Below are 25,000 nucleotides of genomic sequence, written 5' to 3'. Positions count from 1 at the left end.
CATAATGGACATGTAAAGGTCCACCTCAGTCCGAGGGCAGATGTCAGCGGCGTGTGCTGTGCGCTCACCTGTGCAGTTGAAGTACACCTTGTCCAGCAGGGTGCGCACGTGAGTCCCCGGGCCGTCGGCCCACAGCGAGCAGGAGCCTCCCGAGGGGGGCAGGTTGGGCTGCAGCTGGATGGAGGCCACGCCGGCGCGGTCCATGTGCTGGTCGGTGACGTGCAGGGTGAAGACGTAGGACTCGCCGTCCTGCAGGATGCCCTGCCGCAGCACCAGCCGCATGCCCTCGCTGCCCGTGGTGGTGGTGCTCGCGTCCAGCGGCAGCGCCACCTCGCTCTGCGTCTTGGCCGTCCAGTGCTGCAACAGACCGCGCACGCTGGCCATCAGAGCTCGTCGTTTGTAGCAGTCAGAGTGAACAACAACAAAGCAATGGGTGCATGTTGATGCACCAGTTCATCTAAGGTCAAAGCCAAGCTCGACCCAGTTGGAATGATCTGGCTGGAAAACAGTACCAGAGCTTTGACTGGCTTCATTACGTAACTAAGTGTTCAGCAGGGCGGTTATGGAAGAGGACTTAGGATTACGATGGCTGTAATGAGGTTTTGAGGTTTCAGACAGCCTGCACACTGGCAAAAATATGTCCCAGATTATTTAATCTTTTATAGGATCCAACTGACTATCTTTTATAAAATAATAAAAAAACCCGGCCTAGTTCCACACTGACATCCATGCCAGGATCTCAAGAATCCAAGATGTGCTGGTTGTGATGTGTTGGCTGTATGATTGACAGCTTGCCCCTGCAGAACAGCCCATATGACTACGGTGACATCACCCCCCACGCCTAGCAGAGTCTCTCTCTCCACCTCCGCCTCCATGCCTCTGTGGTGACATCACTCCACCCAAACAGAGAGAAGGTTCGGAGAGGGAAAAAGAGCACTTTCCCAGCAGTGAGCTCATCCCTGTCTCTGTGTTGAGGTCAGAGTGAACTGCTTTAACCCCCGCATGGAGGGCAAAGGGCCAGGGGGGAGTCACACACTCAACACTACAACTCCCATCATGCCCCTGAGACCTTCTGATATTACTGTACTGTTCTCACAGCGCTATGTGGATTCTACAGCATTGTAGGCCCTTCATTGGGGTTAAGGCAATCCAGGGTGGCCAACAACAAGTGAAACTGATTTAGGACTTGATATGATTTATGATTTATGATTTATGGCATGATTTTCAATTCATGACTGATCAGTGGAGGCTATGACAATTCCAAATCCAAAACAACATAATCCAGGCAAATTTAGTTTAGAAATGGCGGCCACAGATATCGATTCATCAGGACTTTTGATCACTTGGTGGATGTCTCACCCCACGATGTGACAGTCCACAGTTGCTGCAGGTCCCAGCCAGGTCGACCTTAGAGCTCTGGCTGACCTCGAAGATGGACTGAGCCTTGCAAGACACACACTCCAGAGAGACCATGGGGATCAGACCACTCTGGACCAGCACCTGACACACACCAGGGAGAGAACATGGAGATTACAGACCAGAACAGACATCAGGGAGAGAAGATGGAGTTACAGACCAAAACAGACATCAGGGAGAGAAGATGGAGTTACAGACCAGAACAGACATCAGGGAGAGAAGATGGAGTTACAGACCAGAACAGACATCAGGGAGAGAAGATGGAGATTACAGACCAGAACAGACACCAGGTTCAATGACGCTTCACTTGCCCCAACTCTGTATTAGCTGGAGTCAGTTATCCTGACTGTGATGGTGGTTAGTGTGAGGGGGGCTGTGATGATCATGTCTGTCTGTGTGAAGATCGGTGGACACGACATCTAATTCTATTATTATTAATCTAAAATGAATTATTTTCAAATAGCTCTGCTATGACAAATTGGCGTCTAGCACTGACTTATCTTTGTGGAATCTGCTATGGAATCTTCCGTGGCCTACGTGTTCAAGAGAAGCTCACATTAGCATTTGAGACATGACTCCACACCATCACACTAGCTGGGGGGGCTCAGGGCTAAAAAGGGCTTAAAAGGCTTTTGTGGCCAAATCAGAAAACTCATGAAGATGCCTGTGAAGATGACCAGGGGAAAGTCAGAATACCGCGTCTCTTGTTAAATCATCACCTGTAGAGCATCCACTCCACAGCGGGAGCATTCTCTCTAATGTTCTGCCATCTTGTCTCCCAGCATACCTCATGCTGTGCGAGGAGCCAAGCGAACAAAGGTGAAATTTGAAAGACACCCCGAGACAGAGTGTGCAGGTGAGCAGTAAGTGAAAGATGGAGCTGGAATGTGAAATAGGACCAGGGATGAGCCATCGCAAATTGGCAGAGAGTGAAAGGTACTTCGAAGTACATTTGGAACAAGGAGTTCATTATCCAGGAAACAATGACAATTTGTGGGTAACGAAGTGCACTGTGGCATCTCCAATTACCCCGACTCTTACAAACACACTTAGAGAAATGGACAGAGCAAATGAGAACAGGAGATAGCAGGAGAGGAAAGGCCTGGGACAGAAGTGAGGTCTTGCTCTGAGTCTTATTTGCTGCTCTACTCCAGCCTTAATGGAATAATTCCCTGGTGGGAAATGGACAATCACTGAGAAAGCTACAAGAGAAAGAGAGAAAAGGATGTGTGTGTGTTAATACATCTGACAGTGACTACTTCGGAAACATTCCAAACACTCCTGCCATTGCAACTGTACTGTAAATGAGGCTATGAAATCTGTATTTATGCAAAAAAGGCAGAAAAACTTGCCAAACTCTGCAGCATACAAATATGGAGATGTGTTGTTTATCCTTAATGTGTTGAGAATAAATGGAAGGACCTGTAAAAGTATGCGAGCCATGTCGACCTGTCACCATGTCAGTGACTCTTCAGATCTTGTTTTCCTTGCTCGCCTTTCGGCTGTGTGTGTGTGTTTGTGTGTGCATGTGTGTGTGTGTGTGTGTGTGTGAGACAGAACCAAGAAACTGAGAAGGGGCGCATCAGACTTGTTTAAAGGCGCTTCTAAATAAGTAAACAGCTCTGTGGAACCCTGGTGCTTACTGCTCACTTCTAGGACTCCTTTATCTCAAATGATAGTTTTGAGCAGTCGTTTAAACAGCCATCAGTATGCACGCCCATTAGGCCTCTCTTCAATACATAACTAGCATGGAGGATGTTCAGGAAGAAGCGAAAGATGCAAAAGACATGAAACTGTTGCAGCACACCCTTGCTCTTACGCGGTGGAATTTACAAGACTTCTGTTACAGAATATACTGTTACAGAATATCTCCCATACAGTAGGCCAATCTAAACCAGCCCGCTTAAACTACACACTGAATGCCTTAAACAAGGAGATGAAATCTATATGTTATGCTATAGACTCCAGAGTGCAGGGCCACTCCCTTTGCTATGATATCTGGCATCAGAGCATCTCTCATCTATAATCAAAAGGAGAAAGAATGTATGGAAGAGGCCAAAAGCAAAGGGTGGGTATGTTTCCTTTCAGAATGTATTTAGGGAAAAAAATCTGACTTGATGCTTTTCATAAACGCAGAATTTTTTTTTTCTTTTTGCCATGCACTTTAGGTTCTGAGCACCAGAGGTGCAGGCTGTAGAAGCATTGAAGAAATCAATGACCTTTGCAGAGTTCCAACAGTTAATCAGAATAGATTTCAGGGTTTTGGCAGCCAATCAAAAAATAGGCTTTTTTTGACAGCAAATCAGAATGCAGGATAGTTACAACAAACTAGAATGTAAGATTCTGACAGCAAATCAGAATGCAGGATTTTTCTTTGTTATTGCCTTCCTTAATAAGTGTATGATTTTACGTACTGTACATCTCTGTCAATTTTCTTCTATCTAAGGTATCATTATTAACTATTGTTTGTTTGTTTGTTTTGTTATGGGTACCGTATTTTACATTTTTCTCTATTTTTTCCTTATATAGAGTTTAACTTGTATTATTACTACTACTACTACTACTACTGTTTGCTATGTTTGTTTGTCTGTAAAGTACATTGTGAAGTGTGAAAAGTGCTATAAAATAAATTGTACTAATATTATTATTATTATTTTGCCAGAATGCAGAATGCAGCAATTCCATTAAATGAAGTCCTAGTGGAGAGACTGCACTCCTCTGTAAACAGCAGGCTTGCATGCATTACCTGTGAAATGTCTACTGAAAGAAAGTCCAGAATCTAATAACTCTGATGAGGGAATGAACATACAGGGAGAAAATGTTTTAATTCAATTTAGCTAGTGCATGAAACTTATTCCAAACTCAGAAAATATTCCACTCAACAGTGGCCCTGTGAATCCCACACAGCCAACAATAACTCGGCGTATGTGGAAGACGGGGAGTTAAAACCAACAGAAACTCTTGTGTGTGCCATGAAAAAGTGCCAGCCTTCAGAGAGCAGCCACCTGCTTGTGCACGACCACGGCGGACAGCCAGTCTAAACCGGCGCAAAACAGTTATGGAGTGCAAGTGTAGAGACAGTTAAACTCACCTTCTGAACGGTTGACTCTGAAGGCATACCCTCTTTGCTAACGGTGAGACGGAAAGTGTACTCAACGTCCACCTCCAGGTCCGAACCGGCTATTCCCAGAACAGGCCCACTGGAGCCATAGTCCAGAGCGGGGCAGTGAGATGGACCCTGCAGGACAGAAAGAATAACAGAACATCCAACAGTGGTCAGTCACCACTTGGAGTATATGAAGGCCACTGAAGACACAGCTGTATTGTCAAAGTGAAGCAGCAGAGTAAAAACATATATTGATTATATGTTTACTTACACATATATGTACATACAGTGCATACAATACATACTGTATACAGCACGCACACACAAAATGCAAAAATACAGACATGCATGCATTTCCATTTGGCTTCCCAAAAGCATCTCCGTTCTGGTCACGTTCTTGGTATGTCTACCATTTCCCACTCCATTATTTCATTATGGATTCTACCCAGCAGCCACTGCTGTTCTTTGATGGGGAACGGAAGAATTCCCGGGTTTCATTTCTATTTTTCCTAATTGGACAATCCATGCAGAGAAACAAATGCTTTGAATTGCCAAGCACAACCCCCCCCCCCCCCCCCTCGTCCCTGTCATTCAGTCAGTCATGCCTTCATTTCCTGTTTTTTCCCCCCTTATTTTCTACAGTACATGCCCGGTCAACTTGCACTTTATAATAAGGAGATTGCTCTGCTTTCTCACACCATCGCCTCCAAACCCCCAGCTCTGGTTTCACGTTCCCCTCTTAACAGGCCCTGTGCCCCTGAGCCCAGCGCACTGCGCCTGGCTGCAGCTGTGTGACTGGGACTGAGCAGGGTGGGAGAGATGGAGCGGCTGTGGAATGCACAGCTTATCTGCTCATGGTTGGTTACATAACCCTGAGACACCTCTTTCTTAGTCTCCTTCTGCCTTCAAGCAGCAGTTCTCTCTCGCAAAATGTAATGTTGCTCGCACACATTGATACACACACTCACACACAGACACACACAGACACACACACACACACACACAGTCTAACACTCACCCACCCAGTCTCTTGACACATCCACACCCACATATCTCCGGTCAAACCATACAGTATTTCTGCTCACACACTTAACCAAACACTCGCACACACTCTCTTCTCTTTCTGCATGCACAAACCAGAGCCATTCCACCCAAATATAATGTGGAAGCCAGAGCAAAAGCAGAACCCAAGCTTGAGCCTCTGACAATCTCCAGTTCCAAGACCTTAAACCTGTGTTCCTGCAGCCACACCAAACATAAACTCCCTCCACACACACACACAATTCTAATGCCACCCGAGCAGCATTACAAACTATTTTAGAGCTCACTCAGTCTCCAAGGATACTACCTATGAGGCACCTCTCATTCTAGAAGGAAAAGAGCATCAAAAGTGGCATCAGGCCAGCACCACTATGTCAGAGCACCTGAGTGCTCCAGTGCTAAACGGGCACGCTGGTAATGCCACTAATCCTCGGCACGAGCTCCTGCCAGAGGCGGCGTGGACTTGGCAAGAGGGAATGCTACACATGAAACTATTCAGTAACCACACGGAGGGAAAAGAAAATAACTTGTATTAAATTACATTTCTAAGGCTCTTGCCTGTTTAAGCTGTTTTCAGTCGTATTTACAGATGAGAAATCATTTCATAGTGCCTAGTATAGACACTGTTGGACACCCAGGGAGAAAGAAGAATTACTGACAAAAATAAAGAGTTGTAAAAACAACCTGTATTTCCTACAGTGACACTATTTATAGGCATCCACACTTAGAGAGAAAGTTACTGTGTTTATGTGTGTTTGGGAGTGCACATGGGTATCAGCGTGTGCGTGCATGAGAGTGTGCGTGTGTTAGGCGGGGGGGTTTGAGAAAGCTGGGTGTTTCACATATTTCTCATCATTCCTGTGAATATGATTTGTGCCAAATTAGAGAACATTTTCTTGGCCGCAACCTTTCAATGTGAACTGCAAGACCAAACGTCTGCGTTAGTCTGGTGAAATGATGAGATCCTTTTGACTAAATCCCCTCTCCTATACAAAGTACTGTAGTCCTGAACATCAGACTGAACAAAACATCTACAGTACAAATGCTGGGTTACACCTCAGTTGAGGGTATCTACCTACAGTAAGAGTGACGTGACAATGTCATGAACATGTCATGAACATTATAAACAGTCATAAATGTCGACATAATGCTTCTGTCATTAAGTGTCATTCGTTTTTTTGTCATGACAAGTTAGGGTTAGGGTTAGGGTTCATGTGTCATGACAGTGTCATGTGTTCACAACAGTGTCATGTCACTCTTATGTAGATACCTTTGAGTAAAGTGCAACCAAATTTTGCACAGTGACTTTACTTCTACCCTGAATCACATTCAAAAATAGGTGATGCTCCTCAGTCACTACGGAATCATATCATTTACAGTGAAATAAATCTGGAAGAATCTCCTTACCTTTGAGGTGCTTTCACAGTCCCAGTGATAGATCAGAAGTGAAGGGTTCTCCAAGTCCACATTGGGGTCACGGGACTGTTCTCCACTCAGCAGAAGGTCCTGGGTCTTTGACCACACACGATATGTGCCACCTTCAATAATGGGGACCAGTTTCCCAGCCTTCACGGATAACTGGAGGCAGGCTGCCTTCCTCAGAGGAACACCCTCATATGCCAAGGAAAAGACCAGGGTGTAGTTCCCAGCGGGCAGTGCCATCTTGGGCACAGAAAGCTGGATCCGTTGTACATCCACTTCAGGGGGCAGAAGCATCTTGGTGGGTGTCATCATGTCATCATCATCAGAGCAGTCCTGGGTGGCCAGAACTTCCCAGAGATACTCCACCCTGTAGTGATCACAGCCTTTAAGGTCAACACTGGCCTCCACCAGGGTCGTCTTGTGGCGCCAAATACCCAAATAAGGAGCTTGCTTGATGTGAACTTCTGGCTCCTCACATGCCAGAACACGAATGTTCACCTCCACCTCAGTCAGGACCCAGCTGACTAAATTGCTGGCATTGACCCTCACCAGGTACTGCCCAGGCTGAGAGAATGTGTGACTAACAGTGGGGGTTGTAGAGACATGTTTCTTACCATCACCAAAGTCCCACTCATAGGTGGCCCGAGTGTTGCGTGGGCTCACAGCCACTCGGAAGGAAACCACCTTGTTAATGAAAGTGTCTTGTGGTTGAGCTTCAAGTGTGGCTGATTTTAGGATGTGTTGAACCTGGACTGTTACAGATATATTTAGACCAGAGGGATCCAGAAGGTTAAAGCCACGAACGAAAATGGTCAGTGTGCCGGGCTCTGTGGGGGTGTAGGTGGCCTCTTTTGCCACCACTGTTCTCTGGGCAGCCGTTTTATGCAGGTCAAAGGTCCACAGGAAGGTCACAGGTTTGCCGGACTCTACATTCGCAACAAAGGTCTTGGGCAATCCGACAGGTATGGCAGCCTCACAGCAATTCACAATGGACAGGTGCTTCACAGGTTCCATAACTTCCACATGCAGGGACTTTCTCTCAGCGCTAACTTGGTTGAAGGCGGTCAGGTTGACTATATATGGATCCACCCTTGTGAACTGGTGTACGTAAGTCATGTTTAGAAGCTCCACCGAGGCATCTCCACTGATACTCAGCAAGAAAAAGACAGATGTTCCTGATGCAACAGAAATGGTAAACTCTACATTTTCTCCAACTGCTGCAATCACCTTGCTGGTTTTCAAATTCAGCCCCTGAATACGATTCTGGACTATGAAGTCACGGGACAATGCCTCCCCGCTGATGTCATTTGTAGCGTTCAATGTGACAGAGAAGTTCCCTGGCTCTGGGAAGACATAGGATGTGACTGGTCGTCCTGTTATTTTACTGCTGGGTAACAACCATGTCCAAGTGATGTTGGTCCCCTTACTTACATCTCCACGAAAGGTCACATTGACACCAGAGGCAACAAAGTTCTGTTCTGTGACATTGCTTGCAAAAAGCCGCACACCTGAGATTGGCTCCTGAACCCTGATCAATTTGGAAACGTTTTTAGTACTCACTTCATTAGAGACTTCCACTGTCACCTGCCTCATTCCTGGACTCCCAAACCCATGATGGACCAGACTATCGAACCAGTCCAACGGGTCACTGTCAGCTATCCAATTATAATGAAGGTCTGTGCCACCACTAACAGACACACTCATGTTTACAATGGCATTCACTGCAACAGGGTTTGGTGAAATGTCAAGGAAAAGTTCCCCAACAGGATCCAAAAACTTAATGGATTTGTTGACTGACAACTGGCCCAAAAGATTGGTGGCAATCAGAAAAATATCACGAGTGCCTGGAGTTGAAAAATTCAGATCAATTGTTTTACCACTATAGTTTAATGGAGGCGTGGTCTCTTGCTCTTTCAGAATGTTCCAGTTGAATGACATGTTTGTTCCTTCCCTTAGAGACGCATGCAAACGAAGGACCTGGTTGGTGGCATGGCAACACTTATCTTCCAGCTCCTCGGCAACGATCTGCAGACCCTCCAGTTCCCGCTGTACAAAAATCAAGATGCTTGCTTGGGCAGTGCCAATATCGTTGACAGCTGTAACTATCACATTGAATGTCCCAACAGAGCGAAATGTATAGAACATGGTGTTTGAGCCAGGAATGGACGTGCAAAGATTACAAAGGATCCAGGAATACCTCACTTTGTCCCCCTGCTGAAGGTGTGCCTCAAAGTTCACTGATGCATTGAGTGGCACATTCACTACACTAGCATTCACTGACAAGCCTAGGATGGGTCTCAGGACAGACATTAGAAGCACAGTCTTATTGCTGCTCACTGCATTTTGTCCCGTCAGGGTTATGTTGAACAGGCCTGAGAGGTTATAGGAATGCGTGGCCTTTGAGCCACTGAAGATGTTTCCATCCCCAAAGTTCCAGGTGTACTGAACATCAGTGGAATCAGGATAAGCCTCAAATGTGTAGTCTTGATCCAATGTAAGGTTGTTCTCTTTGGTGCCATTGTGCAGAATCATTAGGGAGCCCACTGGCTTTTGCACCTCAATTGTAATGGTAGCATTGCTACACGAGATGTTGTTGAGCACAATCACCATAACCTGGTACTGTCCAGGGTCTTTGTATGTAAATGCCATGTCTGCTCCTCCTTCTATGGGCCCTCTAGGGTCACTGGTGCCAAAGTCCCAGTGATAAGTGTAGGCGAATTCGGGAACGGCTACAGCTCTGAACTTACTCTCCTCTCCAAGTTTGATATGGCTATTCAAGGGTTCGAGTGACACGCTTCTCACGGCAGGCTGGACACAAACCCAGGTGTAATAGTTTGCCCTGTTTACTGCACTTGACAAAACCAATGAGAGATGGTATTTCTTACTCGCCGAGAAGGAGTGTGTGATCTCAGGAGTGGCAAAGACAGTCTCATTACTTGTATTATCCCCAAAGCTCCACTCATAATGGTACGTAGAGGCATTTCCTGACACAAAAGCACGAAAATGGACCTCTGTGTTTTCCTGAACGCATGCGGTAGGTTCAGGTTCCAGCCATAGCACCTGTAGCACAACCACCTTTACAGGAATCACCTGCCACTGAGAGCTCACTGCATTCTTTGCTGTGACGTTCACTGAGTAGTTTCCATCTTTAATGTATGTGTGCTCAACTGTTGGTCCCTGACTGGTCAGCACAGTCTTATTATCTCCCATGTCAAAACTCCAGGTGACATTGTTGCCGGCCAGCAGTTGCGCAGTGATCACCACAGGTGTGTTGAACTCAGTGGGACCTGAGGACTGCACCGTTAAGCCCTTAATCTCCTCAAACACCATCATCTGTACGCATGTCCCAGTGGCACTGATGGTGTTGTTTATAGTGGCGCACACATTGTAGATGCCACTGTGGGTAAAGGTGTGGGTGACGCGGCGCTCACGACCATGCAGCCTCGTGGAGTTGTCACCGAAGTCGAAGGTGTAAACTATTCCGTAAGGGGAAGGCCAGGGGTGAGCCTCAAACTCAGCAGACTTTCCTGCCTGCAGCACTTCCGGCTCCGTCTCAATCTTCACTTGTGTCAGGATGCTGAAGACATAGACAGCAATCTTCTGGGTCTTGTTCTCATAGCGATTTGACACAGAGACAAGGAGGGTGTACTCCCCTGTGATAACAAGAACAAAACAGAAAATTAGCATATCTAAGGGGATACTCCAATAACATTCCAGTGATTCTATTATGAAAATGATTTGGAGCATAATTGCTTTATGCTATGAAACTACAGAATTGCAAACATCTCCCAGCTGATAGAGAGATAGTGGGAGTGGGAGAAAGACTGTAAAAAGTGGTGCTAACCTGGTTGGGCATACATATAGGTGATATTGTCTTGGAGGTTAAACTGCTTGAGAGTGGGATCAGAGGCCTCATGCAACTGGTCATAGGGAGCCTTGTAGTGGTCCTGATATCCTCCATCTCCAAATGCCCACCTGTGAGGGGGACAAAGGCAAGATTACAGATAACAATGTGCTTTGCTGCTCCTTCAAGGGTAATAATATGACCTGTTACCTGCAGTATGCTAAAATGCAAGAATTATTAATGACGCATAAAAGCACCGCATTTAGTCCTTCTTTCCAGGATGGACGTTTGAAAGACTGGGGGATGCACATCGATAATCTGTTTTCTTTCCAGCCCATTCTAACGTGACAAGGAGTATGTGCAGCAGGCCACTGAAGCGTTACTGCAATGCGGCTGACCCACTTAAACCCCAATCTGAACATCTGCGCAGGTGAGCGCTACGAGGGGGGAGTGGTGGCGGGGGTGGGGGGGTGGCGGGGTGCTAGAGTGCAAAGTGGGTAACCGAATGAGATCAAGCACAATATAATTTCCAGTCAAACACAACTGCAGCAAAGGAAAGTCAGAAAAAAAAACAGAAGAAGAAGGTGCAGAGCTACAAGAGCTACACAGAGAGTAGGAGGGAATAAACTGTGCCCTGAGACACTGGAGGATTTGGGCAAAGGCATAATGGAAAAACTTGAGAGATTTTGCTAAGCACGATGGCAGAGTAGCAGAGGGAAAAATCTTGTCAGCAATCTTTGGTAACCACAGGGCAGTAAATCCAGAACCGTTGTGTGCATGGAAATGAGCCATTTATAGCAGAAGATGTGTGTGTGTGCGCGTGTGTGTGTGTGTGTGTGCGCGCAGACCTACACTGAATGCGAAAACATTACGGTCGCCGCCCTAACATGGAGGTACGCTCTGTTGTCTTGAAAGAAAACAAGTCTGAGAAGTGGATTCATCATCACAGCCTGATGAATGTTGGGGTTTTCTCAACAAACTTTTCATGATCTGTCAATGTTCCAATAAATTGTTTGTGAACACCTCATGTTAATGAAGACTGTGCAGAACAAATGTGGAATCCACCTGAACGTTGCGTCCACTGACGTGTCCACTGTGACAAAGGCGGCCAGGCTGAGGTTGGAGCCCTGTGGGACGATGCTGGGGACCCCCAGCACTGTGATCTCACCCATTGGGTTCATACGGTCCACAGTCACGTTGAAATGTTCGGTCAGGCTGCTCACGTGGTTCATAGCTGTTACCTAATTGACAATCAATGAAGACCAATGGTTATGGTTATGCTATTTGGGAGACGCCTTTGTTCAAAGCGACATACAAATAAAAACTATACAACAGTTAATTTAACAGTGAACAAATTCAAAGCCTAATGAAAATAAACAATGATATGGGAGAATAGTAAATAAACAATTAAACAAAGTAGTTAAATCAATCTTATAATAACAATAACTATGGCATGTTAAGCAAATAAAACAACAATGTCAATTTAATCAATGGCCCAATGAAAACAAAACACTACAAACTTTAATCATAAAAACCTCTTAATAGACTAAATGCTATTGATTACTCCTGACTCCTACTTCACGCTACCGGCAGTGGTAAGTTAAAGCAGCAAGTTTAAATCAGCATGAGTTTAATTTCCACTATTCTTATGCATACAGTATGATATTAAAAAGCTGTTTACCGTTAGCTTGTAGATAGCTGCATTTTGGTAGATGACATTAAAAACGGTGTTGTAATAGGTGAAATATGGTTTATCATCCACTGTCCACTTGAAGTTTGGGTCAGTGCCTCCGTCAACCATGGCCATGTAGCTCTAAAAAAGGTAAAACATGTAAAAAGCTACAGTTTAGAAAGCAGATTGTAAAAGTGAACAGTCAACAAACACACTTGGATCTAGTAAACACTTGGTTTTATATGTTTTACTTATCATTAGTATTGTCACTTCATAAACATAAGACTGCAGGGATATGGCAAGAAAACATGTGGAAATGAAACACTATAAAAGAGGGATTCTTACCACCACTGACAGCATCAGTACTCTTTGGCTGGGGTGTGGTTGTATCCGTAGACCAGAGAGCGGTAGCTCGACCTGTGCCTGGATGGTCAGGCTGTCTGTGGTCACCTCACTCTTAGCCGTGAGCTCCACCGCCACTGGGCCTGTGGACTCGTCCAGGTGGAGGTCCACCCAGGCGAACCACGTCTCGTTGCTGGGGTCCGTCTGTCGGCACTCGGCTACTTTAGCCACCAGCTCCTGGGGGCAGAACGGCTCGAAGTGGACGGTGGCGTTGCTGCCCTGCCATCTGACCGTCGCTCTGTGCTGGGAGTGCACCATCAGCAGCAGCGCCGTCTGATTGGGCCGGAAGTACACGGTCCCGTTCTGGTTGGCCGGGTGAATCACAGACAGGCCGAGAGGCGGAACCACGTGGAGCAGGCAGCTGGCCGTCACCGGGAAGTCGGGGTCGTCCGAGGTGACCTCCAGGCTGTAGTCCCCCGGCTGGGGCAGGCCGGCGGTGAAGTGCGGGCCCGTGAGGTTGGTCTGGTTCTCCCCCACGTGGAGCACCCGCAGCAGGCACACGCTGTCATGGCTCCAGTGCACCGGCTCGCCGGCCAGGATGGAGCTGTTGGTGGTCCAGCTGGAGAGGTTGAGGGTGAGGACGCTCTGTCTCCACGGTGACGAGGGGTCAGGGGTGCAGTGGAGGAGGGCACCTGGACCCGCATCGTGCTGCAGGGCGATGACATCACCGGGAAACACTAGCAAGTTCTCCACTCCCTCTTGGACCTGAGCAGACAATTAATAACAGACAATTAATAATTATCCACAACAAATCTAAACCAGTATTGCTAAATGATCACTGTCACATCGTGACATCTGATGTGACGTGACGAGACGTGACGTGACGTGACGTGACGTGACGTGACGTGTGTCCAAAATGACTTAGTTTTTCATTTTGATCTAATTGTGACATGGCAAGTCTGAGGCTCAGCTGTGTCTCCATGTGACAGCATGCACACTACACTACACTACACTACACTACAGCAGGTGACTGACCAGGTGGTGTGCGGAGGGTCCAGCGGGCAGCTTGAAGAGGATGTCCTCCCCCACATGGCTGTACTCGGGCCGCCGTGCCCCGGGGGGCAGAGGCTCCACTCCTGAGCAGTTGAAGCAGGAGCTGGGGTGGCACGGGGTCTCCAGGGGCTGGCATCCCTCCACAAAGGGGCACCACTGCTGATGGGACGGGCACTGAGGAGTGGGTCGCGCTGTGCCATTTGCCATCTGATCCACGTCCTGGCACAAGGCGATGGGAGCACAGAGCTGACCACAACCTGAGCAGAGAAGACAAAAGGGTCACTGGCAGAGCCCACACCTGGACACCACTCTACAGATGACCTCTACCAACGCATGACTTACTCTCCTGATGAAGACACCTGTATATCATGAGTGTGATAACCCTTTACCCGGTTGAGGAGTGAATTCTTTAAGACCATGCCCTTCCCCAGAGAGTGAACATTCTATGGTTTCAGTGTTCTTCAAATTATTATTCTTTTTATATTTATATTACATATATATTATATTACTATTAAAATTATATTATATTACATTTATATTATTTAATGGCAGAAAAGTCCCTGAGGGTAGTTGCTGCATTGTAGTATGGAACTTTTTTTAAAAAAACATTCTAATTCCATATTTGTGACTGCACTCCCAGGGGCTCAGCTAGGTGTGATCACATATGTGTGAGCGTACTCCTCACCATGTTAAGTGAAATAGCTAATGCCTACACTCAAATCCCATTGCGAATATTATTCTCATATTTGATACAGGAAACTAAAAATCCAGCCATCTCATCCGTTGGATGGGTGCAAAACAGCGAGGGGGTGCCAAGCCAATCATGTATGTAATTAATAATGTTCCTCCTCCTCAAATTTCGGTCCAAGACTAGAATGAAAAATGAGGACTTCAGCACTGTTTCAGCCTAAACACTGCACAGCCTCCCTGAGCTTCTGTTTGAGCTCACTGGCTTCCTCTGTGAAGTCTGCTGACGGAATGGTGAGGTGCCTTAGTCTCGCTTGACGCCCTTGCTGTGGGGAGGAAGTGGAATGCCCTGGCAAACCCAGCCGCCGAGGGACTCGCTGAATACTAAACCTCATCTTCAGTACTGTGTCTCTGTGCTGTCACTTACTGCACATCTTCTCTACTCTTCCCAGTAACATGGCTCTCCTCTTTCCTTAACTCATTCCCTCTCTTTCACTCCTCCTCTTTTCCACCCCCCCCCCCCCCCCCCCCCGGCTACCTTCTCAACCCAATTTAATCCATCTTTCACGGGAGGGTTTCTCTCTCTTTAGCAAAAGTCAAGAGAGGGCACTCCTATCCCCCGTCTCGTCTCGTCTCGTCTCGTCTCGTCTGCTGTCTCCCCACACTATTCTGCTCCTTCTGCCCCCATTGGTAGATCTAATCTTGGGCGTTTGAACACTCTTACACTGGCGCCACGGAGAGGAGGGAAGGGAAGATCACACCAGCGCCAGGTGCAGGCAGGCTGCGTGAGAACCCAAAATACACAACGCACCAGACAGTGTGTGTGTGCAACAGCTCGCTGCTTTGTGTGAATTCTGTCATTCTGTGTGAAGTCTCCATGCATAGATAGATCTATATGGCTTCATAAGGATGTCTGCTTGAAAATACTACAAGTGTATTTGCATGCGGAGGCATGTGTGGATCCATCGGCGCGTGTGTTTAAGTGAGACGTTCTTCGGTGTGCGTTCGGCTCACCTGGCAGCAGCAGGTGTTTGCCCAGCTTCTGGCACTGCGGCCGGTACACCTGAAAGCGCACCTGTGCATCAGAGCTCAGCTGCTGGGTGATCAGCTCCAGAGAGGACAGTCGGGCAGTCTGCGTAAAACTCAACGCTGGGAACAACAGCAGCTGTACGCACGCACGCACACACACACACACACACACACACACACACACACACACATATACACACACACACACACACACACACACATACACACACACACACACACACACACACACACACACACACACACACACACACACACACACACACACACACACACACAGAGGTTTGAGTGAAACACCACACAAAATAGGTCATTTATCAATACAGAGGAGCAAATAGATTTTTCAAAATCTGGGACAGAAATGCTGAACAATTTCACGAATACAGATCAATTCAGTGGAAATTATTTTCAGGATATTATTTATATTCCGCTCAAATTTGAGATAAATCCACTCAGATTTGGTGAGCTTCAAAATACATGGATTCAAAGCAGCTGAAATGACTGACTATTTTCCCCCGGGCACCAACTTTATAATTCAGAACCAAGAAAACCTGTTTTGACAGTTTTAACATTCTGCACAGCTGCAGCTACATGACTCAAATGAACAGATTTAACTCCATTCGTCAGACAAATCCATGATATGACCTGGAGGGCTTGCAGTAGGTTGGTTTAACTCAAACGTCCTGATGCGGAAATATTCCTTCGCACCTTTCAGTCTTGATAAAGCTGTCGTCAACCCCAAATCAATGACGTACCAGACAATGTCATCAAGGTAATCAATGTCACGGTGGTAAACACATTAGGTACACTGTAGGTGGGTGTGTGCATACCTCCACACTCTTTGATGGCACATCCAGAGCCGGGGCTTCTGCTACACTAGAGAGAGGCCTGTGGACGTTGAAGACAGCGGCGCCCGCCATGAACACCCCAGCGTCAGGTATCCCCACTGGAGATGGACACAAGTCAAGACCAGAGAACGGAGAGAGAGATCATGCTTCATCATCAGCAACATCTCAGTAACATTCGCTGAGGAGTGCTATGGTGTGTGTGTGTGTGTGTGTGTGTGTGTGTGTGTGTGTGTGTGTGTGTGTGTGTGTGTGTGTGTGTGTGTGTGTGTGTGTGTGTGTGTGTGTGTGATGTGTGAAGTATAATTGTTGAGTAGTGTAAAGTGTAAACATGAGAGTGTCCTTTTGAGTGTAATACAGTACAGAGTACTTAGTAGGTTTCAAGTAGCCTACACTTTGGGTTGTGCGTATTTATCACTGCACAGTTGGAGTTAAAGCAACACTAAAGCACTTTTCCTCTGCCGCACGCACACTATTAGTTTATCTAGCAAATAACGATGTCCACAGACAAGGTAGAGTATGTTGCATGATTTTATGAAAGTATGATGTATTGCTTCTGTCTCATTCCATCCAACCACAGATCCGCTACCTGATATGGCGAACTTATATAGTGGGGGGGGCCGTGAAGAGAATGCAGAGGCGCTGTTCGCCCTGTTACAAGTTGATGAAAGGATTTTGGAAACATTGTTTTAAGGTACAAAAACCTCTTTAATGTGGCTTCAACATGATTTAATCTTATGGCACTATATTACACTATATGTGAGTATATAAGTCAAGTCAAGTCAAGTCATTTTATTTATATAGCGCATTTAACGTGCACAGCGTACAACCCAAAGCATCTGACTTTGAGAAATCTGTGTAAAGGGTGTAAAGGGAGAACTAACCAAACTTGGTGAACTGGCAGAAGAAAGCCCGCGTGGCGATGCAGCGATGTTGGCTGAGCAGGCCCGTGTGTTCCAGCGACACACACACATTCCCGCGCAACATGGTGCCTTTGTCACGAGAGCCCTCCTCTCCCGGGACCGCCTCGGAGCCGTCCACCCAGCGCAGCGAGCCGGGGTCGTCCACATCGCTCAAGCCCAGCCAAACGCCGCGCTCCCTGGAGGCCCCACCGAGAGATGCGCACAAACAAACACAAACACAAACACAAACACAAACATAAACACATGGCATATGGGACCTGGATACATCCTCTGAGGAACGCATGACTTTGAGCTACAAACACATTACTGTGGAAATGTAGATCAAACAGCAAAGCACACTCACACCCACATGCACTCAGACCCACTACACACACACACACACACACACACACACACACACACACACACACACAAACGCACAAACATACACACCTACAGCAACAAAGAACAAACCACACACAAACCTAACACCTATACTTACGATCGCTATCCAAAAGACTGCTATCTCATTTCATGTCACAATTTTTTTTTTTACATTTGGGTTATAATCTGTATAAAAGTCACAGAAAATTGGTATGTTTGCAACCAAACAAACAAACAAACAAACACACACACACACTCAAACACACATACAGTACGTGCACACGCATACACACACACAAACTCCTTTCTCCTTTCCCTTGTTTTTTTCTCACTAGTGTTTCTGATGGGTCTCTGCCAAAACCCCACATCTGTGAAAGCTACAAACTGAAAAAGGGAACCAAGTGCAAAAAAGCGTCTAAAAGGAGGAGAAGAGGAGGGGCGTGGGGGACAGGGAGAAAAAAGAGCTCTTTGTGCCAGAAAAGAAACAATATAAAGGGTGTGCATTCGTCTATGTGTGTTCTTACATAAGAGCAAGGGGGTGAGAAGTGTGTGGGTGGAGTGTGTGTGTGTGTGTGTGTGTGTGTGTGTGTGTGTGTGTGTGTGTGTGTGCAGACGGATGGTTGTAATGGAATGGGGTGTCTGCCCCATCTGGTCTGGGTTAAAGCAGGGGAAGAGAAGGGAGGGGGGTGGTGCTAACACTGATTTTCTCTCTCTCCCTCTCTCCTTATCTCTCTCCCTCTTTCACGTTCAAAAGCCATCTGTTTCTCTCCTGGAACGTTCCGGGCTGAATGTCGTGTTAACGTTTCAGTTGCACTCCCCCCCTCCCCTCCCCCATCTCACTCACTGTCTCTGTTGCCTCAGTGGCGTTCTGGTCAGTAGAAGCAGCGCTGCTGCCCTCACATTAATGATGGGTGTGGAGCGGGAAGGCAGGAAGCACACTCACACACACACACACACACTCACATGCACACACACACACACACACAGACACGTGCACATGCACGCACACACACACACACACACACATGCACACACTCACACACACAAACACACACACTCACATGCACACACACACACACACACAGACACGTGCACATGCACGCACACACACACACACACACACACACACATGCACACACTCACACACACAAACACACATACACACACACACACACACACACACGCACACACACACATGCACACACTCACACATACACACACACGCACACGCACACACACACACACTGTTACTGTAGTTGGGTGAGAGCGTGAGGCCGCTGTAGCTCAGACAAACACAGTTCAGCGGTGTCTCCTCCCCTCAGTGGTGGAGCTCGTCTCCACAGCTGCGCTGTACCAGATGTGCGCTCGTACGGATCAGCGTCCACAGCTAAGAATACCTCCCCGTCTGTAGCCGCCCGCTCGCGTCCCTCGGCTCCAGCGGCTCCGCTAAACCCCCTCGCTCCTCTGATCTAATTCATTACAGCCCATTTTGCCACCACAGGCATTACAAGTGATTTGGGCTAATTAGCTCTGCTGGAGGCACAGCGCTGCACGGAACTTATCACACGAGGGGGGATCGTAGAGGATCCGAGGATCTTCCCCCGTCACGTACAGTACGCTACGCGTGTGGGCTGGCTGCACGGGGTCATCTACATCTGTGGCAGTGCAGCGCCCTTAGTCACCCGCCATTGTGCTCCTGCCCTGCCCTGATCTCCTCTCCACTCCACACCTGTCTACACGCTGACCCCTGGACAGAGCTCAGACACCACATGTGTGTGTGTGTGTGTGTGTGTGTGTGTGTGTGTGTGTGTGTGTGTGTGTGTCTCTCTACACACTGATCCCTGGACAGAGCTCAGACACCACATGTATGTGTGTGTGTGTGTGTGTGTGTGTGTGTGTGTGTGTGTGTGTGTGTGTGTGTGTCTACACGCTGACCCCTGGACAGAGCTCAGAGACCACATCAGGCCCATCAAGAGATCCTCCTGACAGTGTCCCTTCAACAGCAACGTAATATATTCTTGTGGAAAATAACTGATTTCCTACTCTCTGTGTGTGTGTATCTCTACACACTGACCCCTGGAGAGAGCTCAGAGACCACATCAGGCCCATCAAAACTGTCCACTCTTGACAGAGTGACCCTATGTGTGTGTGTGTGTGTGTGTGTGTGTGTGGTGTGTGTGTGTGTGTGTGTGTGTGTGTGTGTGTGTGTGTGTGTGTGTGTGTGTGTGTGTGTGTGTGTGTGTGTGTGTTTGTGTGTGCATGTGGACGTTTGTATGAGCATCCCTGGACATCACAGAACAGGTGTCCACAGTGTCCAACAAAAACAAAATGCACATGTGAAAACATGTGCAGGCACACACACACACACACACACACACACACACACACACACACACACACACACACACACACACACACACACACACACACAGGGATGTCTGTACTCTACATTACTAGGAAACAAGTGCAGCGAACAATACAAGCACAGCTAGTGCCTCTCTTTACCACTTCCAAAGGCATTATGTCTTTCTAATCCATTCATTTCTGTCTATAGCTTTAGCCATTAGCAGCATTATATACCATCAGCATCTCCCATGGGCTGAGAGCACTTCTCAGGGCCCAAGAGCAGCTGAACACATGCAGACACATGCTGATGCTGAACTGAACAACAGTATTGAGGATTTGCTGGATGCCACATGGCACTGTGCTCCACTGGGTTAGCTCCAGCGCTTCACTCTGGAGGCATGTACTGTACAGCACATGGGGGCTCACTGGAGCTGCCTGGCTGTGGGTGTAGCAACTCAAGCTAAGTCAAACCCTTTGTTTTCCTATTGTTTCACACAGGCAGTACTTCTGGATTTCTCCTGGTGATTTCCTGGACCTTGTGCTTGTGTTGGTGCAGCTGTTACTGCTCAGTCTTTGTGGCATTTCTTAAGAATGAGTGTGTGTGTGTGTGTGTGTGTGTGTGTGTGTGCGTGCGTGACTCACTGAGTGACCTGGCTGGCCAGGAGGTGGCGGACGCTGGGGCTGCGGACCACGGCCAGCTCCCCGCCCCGGGACACGCACTGCTGCCGCGCCTCACGCCAGCCGGACTCCACGCTGACCAGCTGGAAGCAGCGCGAGGACTTGTCATGCCGCACCGCGTCAGGGGGACAGAACGGAGACGCTGGACACAGCAGAGAGAGAGGGAGAACACGGGGGGGGGGAGGAGGAGTGGAGAGAGGGATTCATAGGATTCATAAGAGAGAGAGAGAGAGAGAGAGGATGAAAGGGAAAAGGAGACAAAGTCAACAACAGAGGATGGTTATTGATCGCTGTACACCATACTGTGACTATGTGTGTCTGTGTGTGCACGTGTGTGTGTGTGTGTGTGTGTGTGTGTGTGTGTGTGTGTGTGTACACGAACATGCTTCATTTGTCCATATCTCTTTATGAATGGCCACCCACTGTCACACACACACACACACACACACACACACACACTCTCTCTTGTGCGCTCTCTCACACACACTTGCTCTCTCTCGGTTGGTGGTCATTTGCTCCAGCAGCCTGCCCCTCTCCTCTGGGGGTCTCTGCGCAGCATTGTGCCTTTACACACTGATCTCAACAGGACGGACAACACACACAACACACACACAACACACTAATCTCAACAGGACGGACACACACACACACACACACACACACACACACACACACACACTAATGTGGGGGACGCTGCCGCCCGCGGTCACTCCAGCGGTGAGGGGGGGAGCGAGAGGCGGCGAGCCACAGTGGGGGGGGGGGGGCGCAGAGGAGAGCTCACACACCAGATGAAAAGATTGCATTTGGAGTTTTTAAAAAGATATGCTGTCCACTTATCTTCTAACAGCAGACGTGCAGCTCGCTCTCCTACAAACATCTACAAACTACAAACAGAGGCCCCCTCCCCCTGCACATAGACCCAATTGCAGTCATTTTGGAACTATTGCATCGATTCCTGTGGAGCTCATGAAACACACAGCTTTCCCTTTGTCAGCGAATGTACTGTATGCATTAGAGTACTCTTGCCCAGTGTGTGTGTGTGTGTGTGTGTGTGTGTGTGTGTATGTGTGTGTGTACATGTGTATGTTTGTGTGTGTATGCTTGAGTCTTGACTAACCTCTGGACACCTCCTCATCATCCTTCATGATCCTCCAGTCAGCCGAGAGCCCCACTCCTCCCCAGTTGACCAGTGTGGTGGTCAGGCTGTGGTTGGCCACCAGCGTGCCCGGGCAGCGCAGCTCCAGACGAGGGGGCAGAGCCACGCTCACCTCCCCTTCCGCCGTCACCTTGGTCTGACCCGCGGTCACCTCCGCGTGGACCGCGTAGCGTCCAGGCAGCGCGTACTTGTGGCGCACCGTGGAGTCGGGGGTGGAGGTGTTGACCCGCGGCGAGAGGTCACCGAAGACCCAGGAGTAGGACACGTAGAGGACGGAGGAGGACACCGACAGGACAGCCTCGGAGTGGACGCTCGCACGGGGCAGAGACAGAGAGGCGGACAGGCCCACCTGGACAAGCAGCGGCACACACACACATCAGCATCAGCAGTAGAGCAGGAGGGAGTGTGTGTGAGTGTGGGATTCGCCTCACCACTGGAGAGTTCTCTTTGGCCTTCTGTCTACAGCTCTGCTAGCCTTACTGTCATTCATTACATTACATTACATTACATTTAGCACACACTTGTTTAGTCCAAAGTGACTTATATGTGTCAACTATATTACAAGGGATTACATTGTCATTACATTGTCCCCAGAGCAACTTGGGGTTAAGTGCCCACAACTTTCAGGCTACTGCACGTTAGCCCAGCTCCTTAACTACTACACTAATGTATCTGGATTAAACCTGTTTGGATTAAATGCGTTAGAGCCTTTTTATTAGAACAGGCTAATAACATAAAATGGAACATTCATACTGTATACAGAATGTTCCATGCAAAGGGCAAATCTGTGAAGAGACCCCGATTGATTACCAATGATCAATCTCCCAATCAGCAGCGGAGACTATACACACTAGCTCCACCGTGTCGTGTCCGTGCTCTCACCTGGAAGACGTCCGGCGCCACGGTCCAGCCACACTTCTTCATGACCTGGGCGTCGGTGCAGGCGGCGGAGCACTGTGATTCGCTGAGCAGGTTGGGCTCGGAGTTGGTGCTGCAGAGGCACTCGCGGTGCGCCCCCAGACCCCCGTAGCGCTGCGCCTCTCGCTCACGGAAGCAGTGCGTGTTGCACTCCTCACGCGAGAAGTTGCCCGGCGTGGAGTACGAGAAGATGACCAGCTCTGACCCCCCCTTGTGCTGCTCATCCTGCAGGCAGCCCGCGTAGTTCAGGCCTGAGAGAGAGAGAGGGAGGGAGAGAGAAAGAGGGGGAGAGAGAAAGAGATGGAGAGAGAGAGAAAGACAGAGAGAAAAAGAGAGAAAGAGAGAGAGCAACTTCAGCTGGTGTTTCTTCTTGTAATTTAATTATTCTAATTGAATCATCGCTGACATTTACAGTAAGGTATCATCACTGATATCATTTTGCATACGATAACAATATCTGCAAAACTAATTCAATTGAAATATACAAGACTCCACTGCAAATGGCTTCCGCGATGATAAACATTGTCATTCATACCAATAAAGGATTCCCGGTGGGAGAGACAGAAGGAGAGGGAAGAGACGAGGGCGGATGACAGACAGTGAGGGGAGAAGGCAAACACAAGGAGAGTTCCGGATCTTTCATCCCTTTCACAGCGCAACACATTAGCATATCAATGCACCCGTGCGCCACCACCACAGCTTCCCATGCAGCACAAAGGCCTCCCTCACTAATGACCGCATGGCCTGGACTGCAGGGACACGAGGTGCTGCAGTGCATCACTTGGCCACCGACACAATAACGCACAATCATCAGAATTGTGCTCTCACAGCTCCAACATGGAGTTCCTTCTGCCTCATCCAACATGTCTGCCTACTGGGACATCTTGCCGGCGATTATCCCTTATAAAATATGCATACAGCGCGAGTTCTTGCTAAGTTTAGGCCTTTTCCCCCACTTGTGACATGGTGTTCTTATAGGTAGTAATAAACGTGTTTGTCTGAAGACAGTGCATACTAAATGATGAGGGAATAAAGAGTAGCTGTACTAGTGCGAGTCTTAACAAGACGGGGGTGGAGGGGGAGGAAGCAGAAGACAGGCCTGTTAAACTGCGCGCCTTGATCTTATGCTAATATTATTAAGGCGGCTCTCTTCCTAACAAAGCCTGGGAGCTGTGATGGGCCTCCCCCACCGGGCCACTACATCAGTGCTGAGCTGATCTGAGAGCAGGCGGTGACACGGAGGATATTAAGGAGGGAGCCTCATTAGGCCAGCAGGCGTGGGAGCGGCGGGGCTCCGGAACCTACCGCACGTGAGCAGGCTGACGTTGAGGAGCGGCTGGTTCTTGACGAAGGCCGGCTGGTCGCAGAGCATGGAGTTGGGCCTCCGCACCCACACCCCCTTCTCCTGCAGCCAGCTCACCAGCCGGTACAGAGAGCAGTCGCACACCAACGGGTTGAAGCTCAGGTCACTGTGGAGAAACAGAGAGAGAGAGAGAGAGAGAGAGAGAGAGAGAGAGAGAGAGAGAGAGGTAGAGTAGAAAGAGAGTGAGAGAATGAGAGAGGAAGAGTTTGTGTTGGGGTGTGTGGGTGGGTGGGTGTGTGTGAGATAGGGAGAGAGAGAGAGAGAAAGATAGAGAGAAGTAGAAAGAGAGTGAGAATGAGAGAGGAAGAGTTTAGGTTGGGGTATGTGGGTGGGTGGATGTGTGTGAGATAGGGAGAGAGAGAAAGAGAGAGGGTGAGAGAATGAGAGAGGAAGAGTTTGCGTTGGGGTGTGTGGTTGGGTGGATGTACAGTATGAGTGAGACAGAGAAAGTGAGAGAGAGAGAGAGATAAAGAGAAAGATAGAGAAGCAGAAAGAGAGTGACAATGAAAGAGAAAGAGTTTGTGTTGGGGTGTGTGGGTGGGTAGGTGTGTAAGAAAGAGAGAGAGAGGGAGAGCAAGAGAAATAGTCTGTGTGTTAGTAAGTGTGTGTGGGTGTGAGAATGAGCCCATATGAGTGCACTGCTTGCTGTGAGAATGGAAATCTGAACGTCTGTGCAATAACAATGACCTCACTCCTCGCTCCCCGCCGGCCCTCTCTATCTATTTCTGTCCGTCCGACACACGGCCTGGACCCGCTACAGTCCAGCAGCCTCCAACCT

At 48.2% G+C, this 25,000-nt stretch overlaps 1 protein-coding gene across 1 annotated transcript in view; it reads right to left on the bottom strand.

The window, feature by feature from the left end:
• Positions 1-25,000, bottom strand: part of pkd1a (polycystic kidney disease 1a) — a 78,267-nt gene that overhangs the window by 32,220 nt on the left and 21,047 nt on the right. The window contains exons 5-20 of the mRNA XM_062535783.1: positions 24,165-24,328; positions 22,824-23,110; positions 21,903-22,290; positions 20,750-20,927; positions 17,360-17,574; positions 16,461-16,576; positions 15,598-15,748; positions 13,879-14,153; positions 12,847-13,608; positions 12,511-12,642; positions 11,895-12,070; positions 10,830-10,960; positions 6,971-10,638; positions 4,508-4,654; positions 1,360-1,500; positions 69-357 (exon numbers count right to left, since the gene is read on the bottom strand). Of these exons, the coding sequence (XP_062391767.1) occupies positions 69-357; positions 1,360-1,500; positions 4,508-4,654; positions 6,971-10,638; positions 10,830-10,960; positions 11,895-12,070; positions 12,511-12,642; positions 12,847-13,608; positions 13,879-14,153; positions 15,598-15,748; positions 16,461-16,576; positions 17,360-17,574; positions 20,750-20,927; positions 21,903-22,290; positions 22,824-23,110; positions 24,165-24,328 (7,220 nt within the window). The remainder of the gene's footprint in view (positions 1-68; positions 358-1,359; positions 1,501-4,507; positions 4,655-6,970; positions 10,639-10,829; positions 10,961-11,894; positions 12,071-12,510; positions 12,643-12,846; positions 13,609-13,878; positions 14,154-15,597; positions 15,749-16,460; positions 16,577-17,359; positions 17,575-20,749; positions 20,928-21,902; positions 22,291-22,823; positions 23,111-24,164; positions 24,329-25,000) is intronic.

The sequence above is a fragment of the Sardina pilchardus genome, chromosome 1 (genome assembly GCF_963854185.1).
Source record: "Sardina pilchardus chromosome 1, fSarPil1.1, whole genome shotgun sequence".
Taxonomy (NCBI): domain Eukaryota; kingdom Metazoa; phylum Chordata; class Actinopteri; order Clupeiformes; family Clupeidae; genus Sardina; species Sardina pilchardus.
The sequence above is the reverse complement of the archived record's forward strand: the minus strand, read 5'-3'. Positions and strand labels throughout refer to the sequence as shown.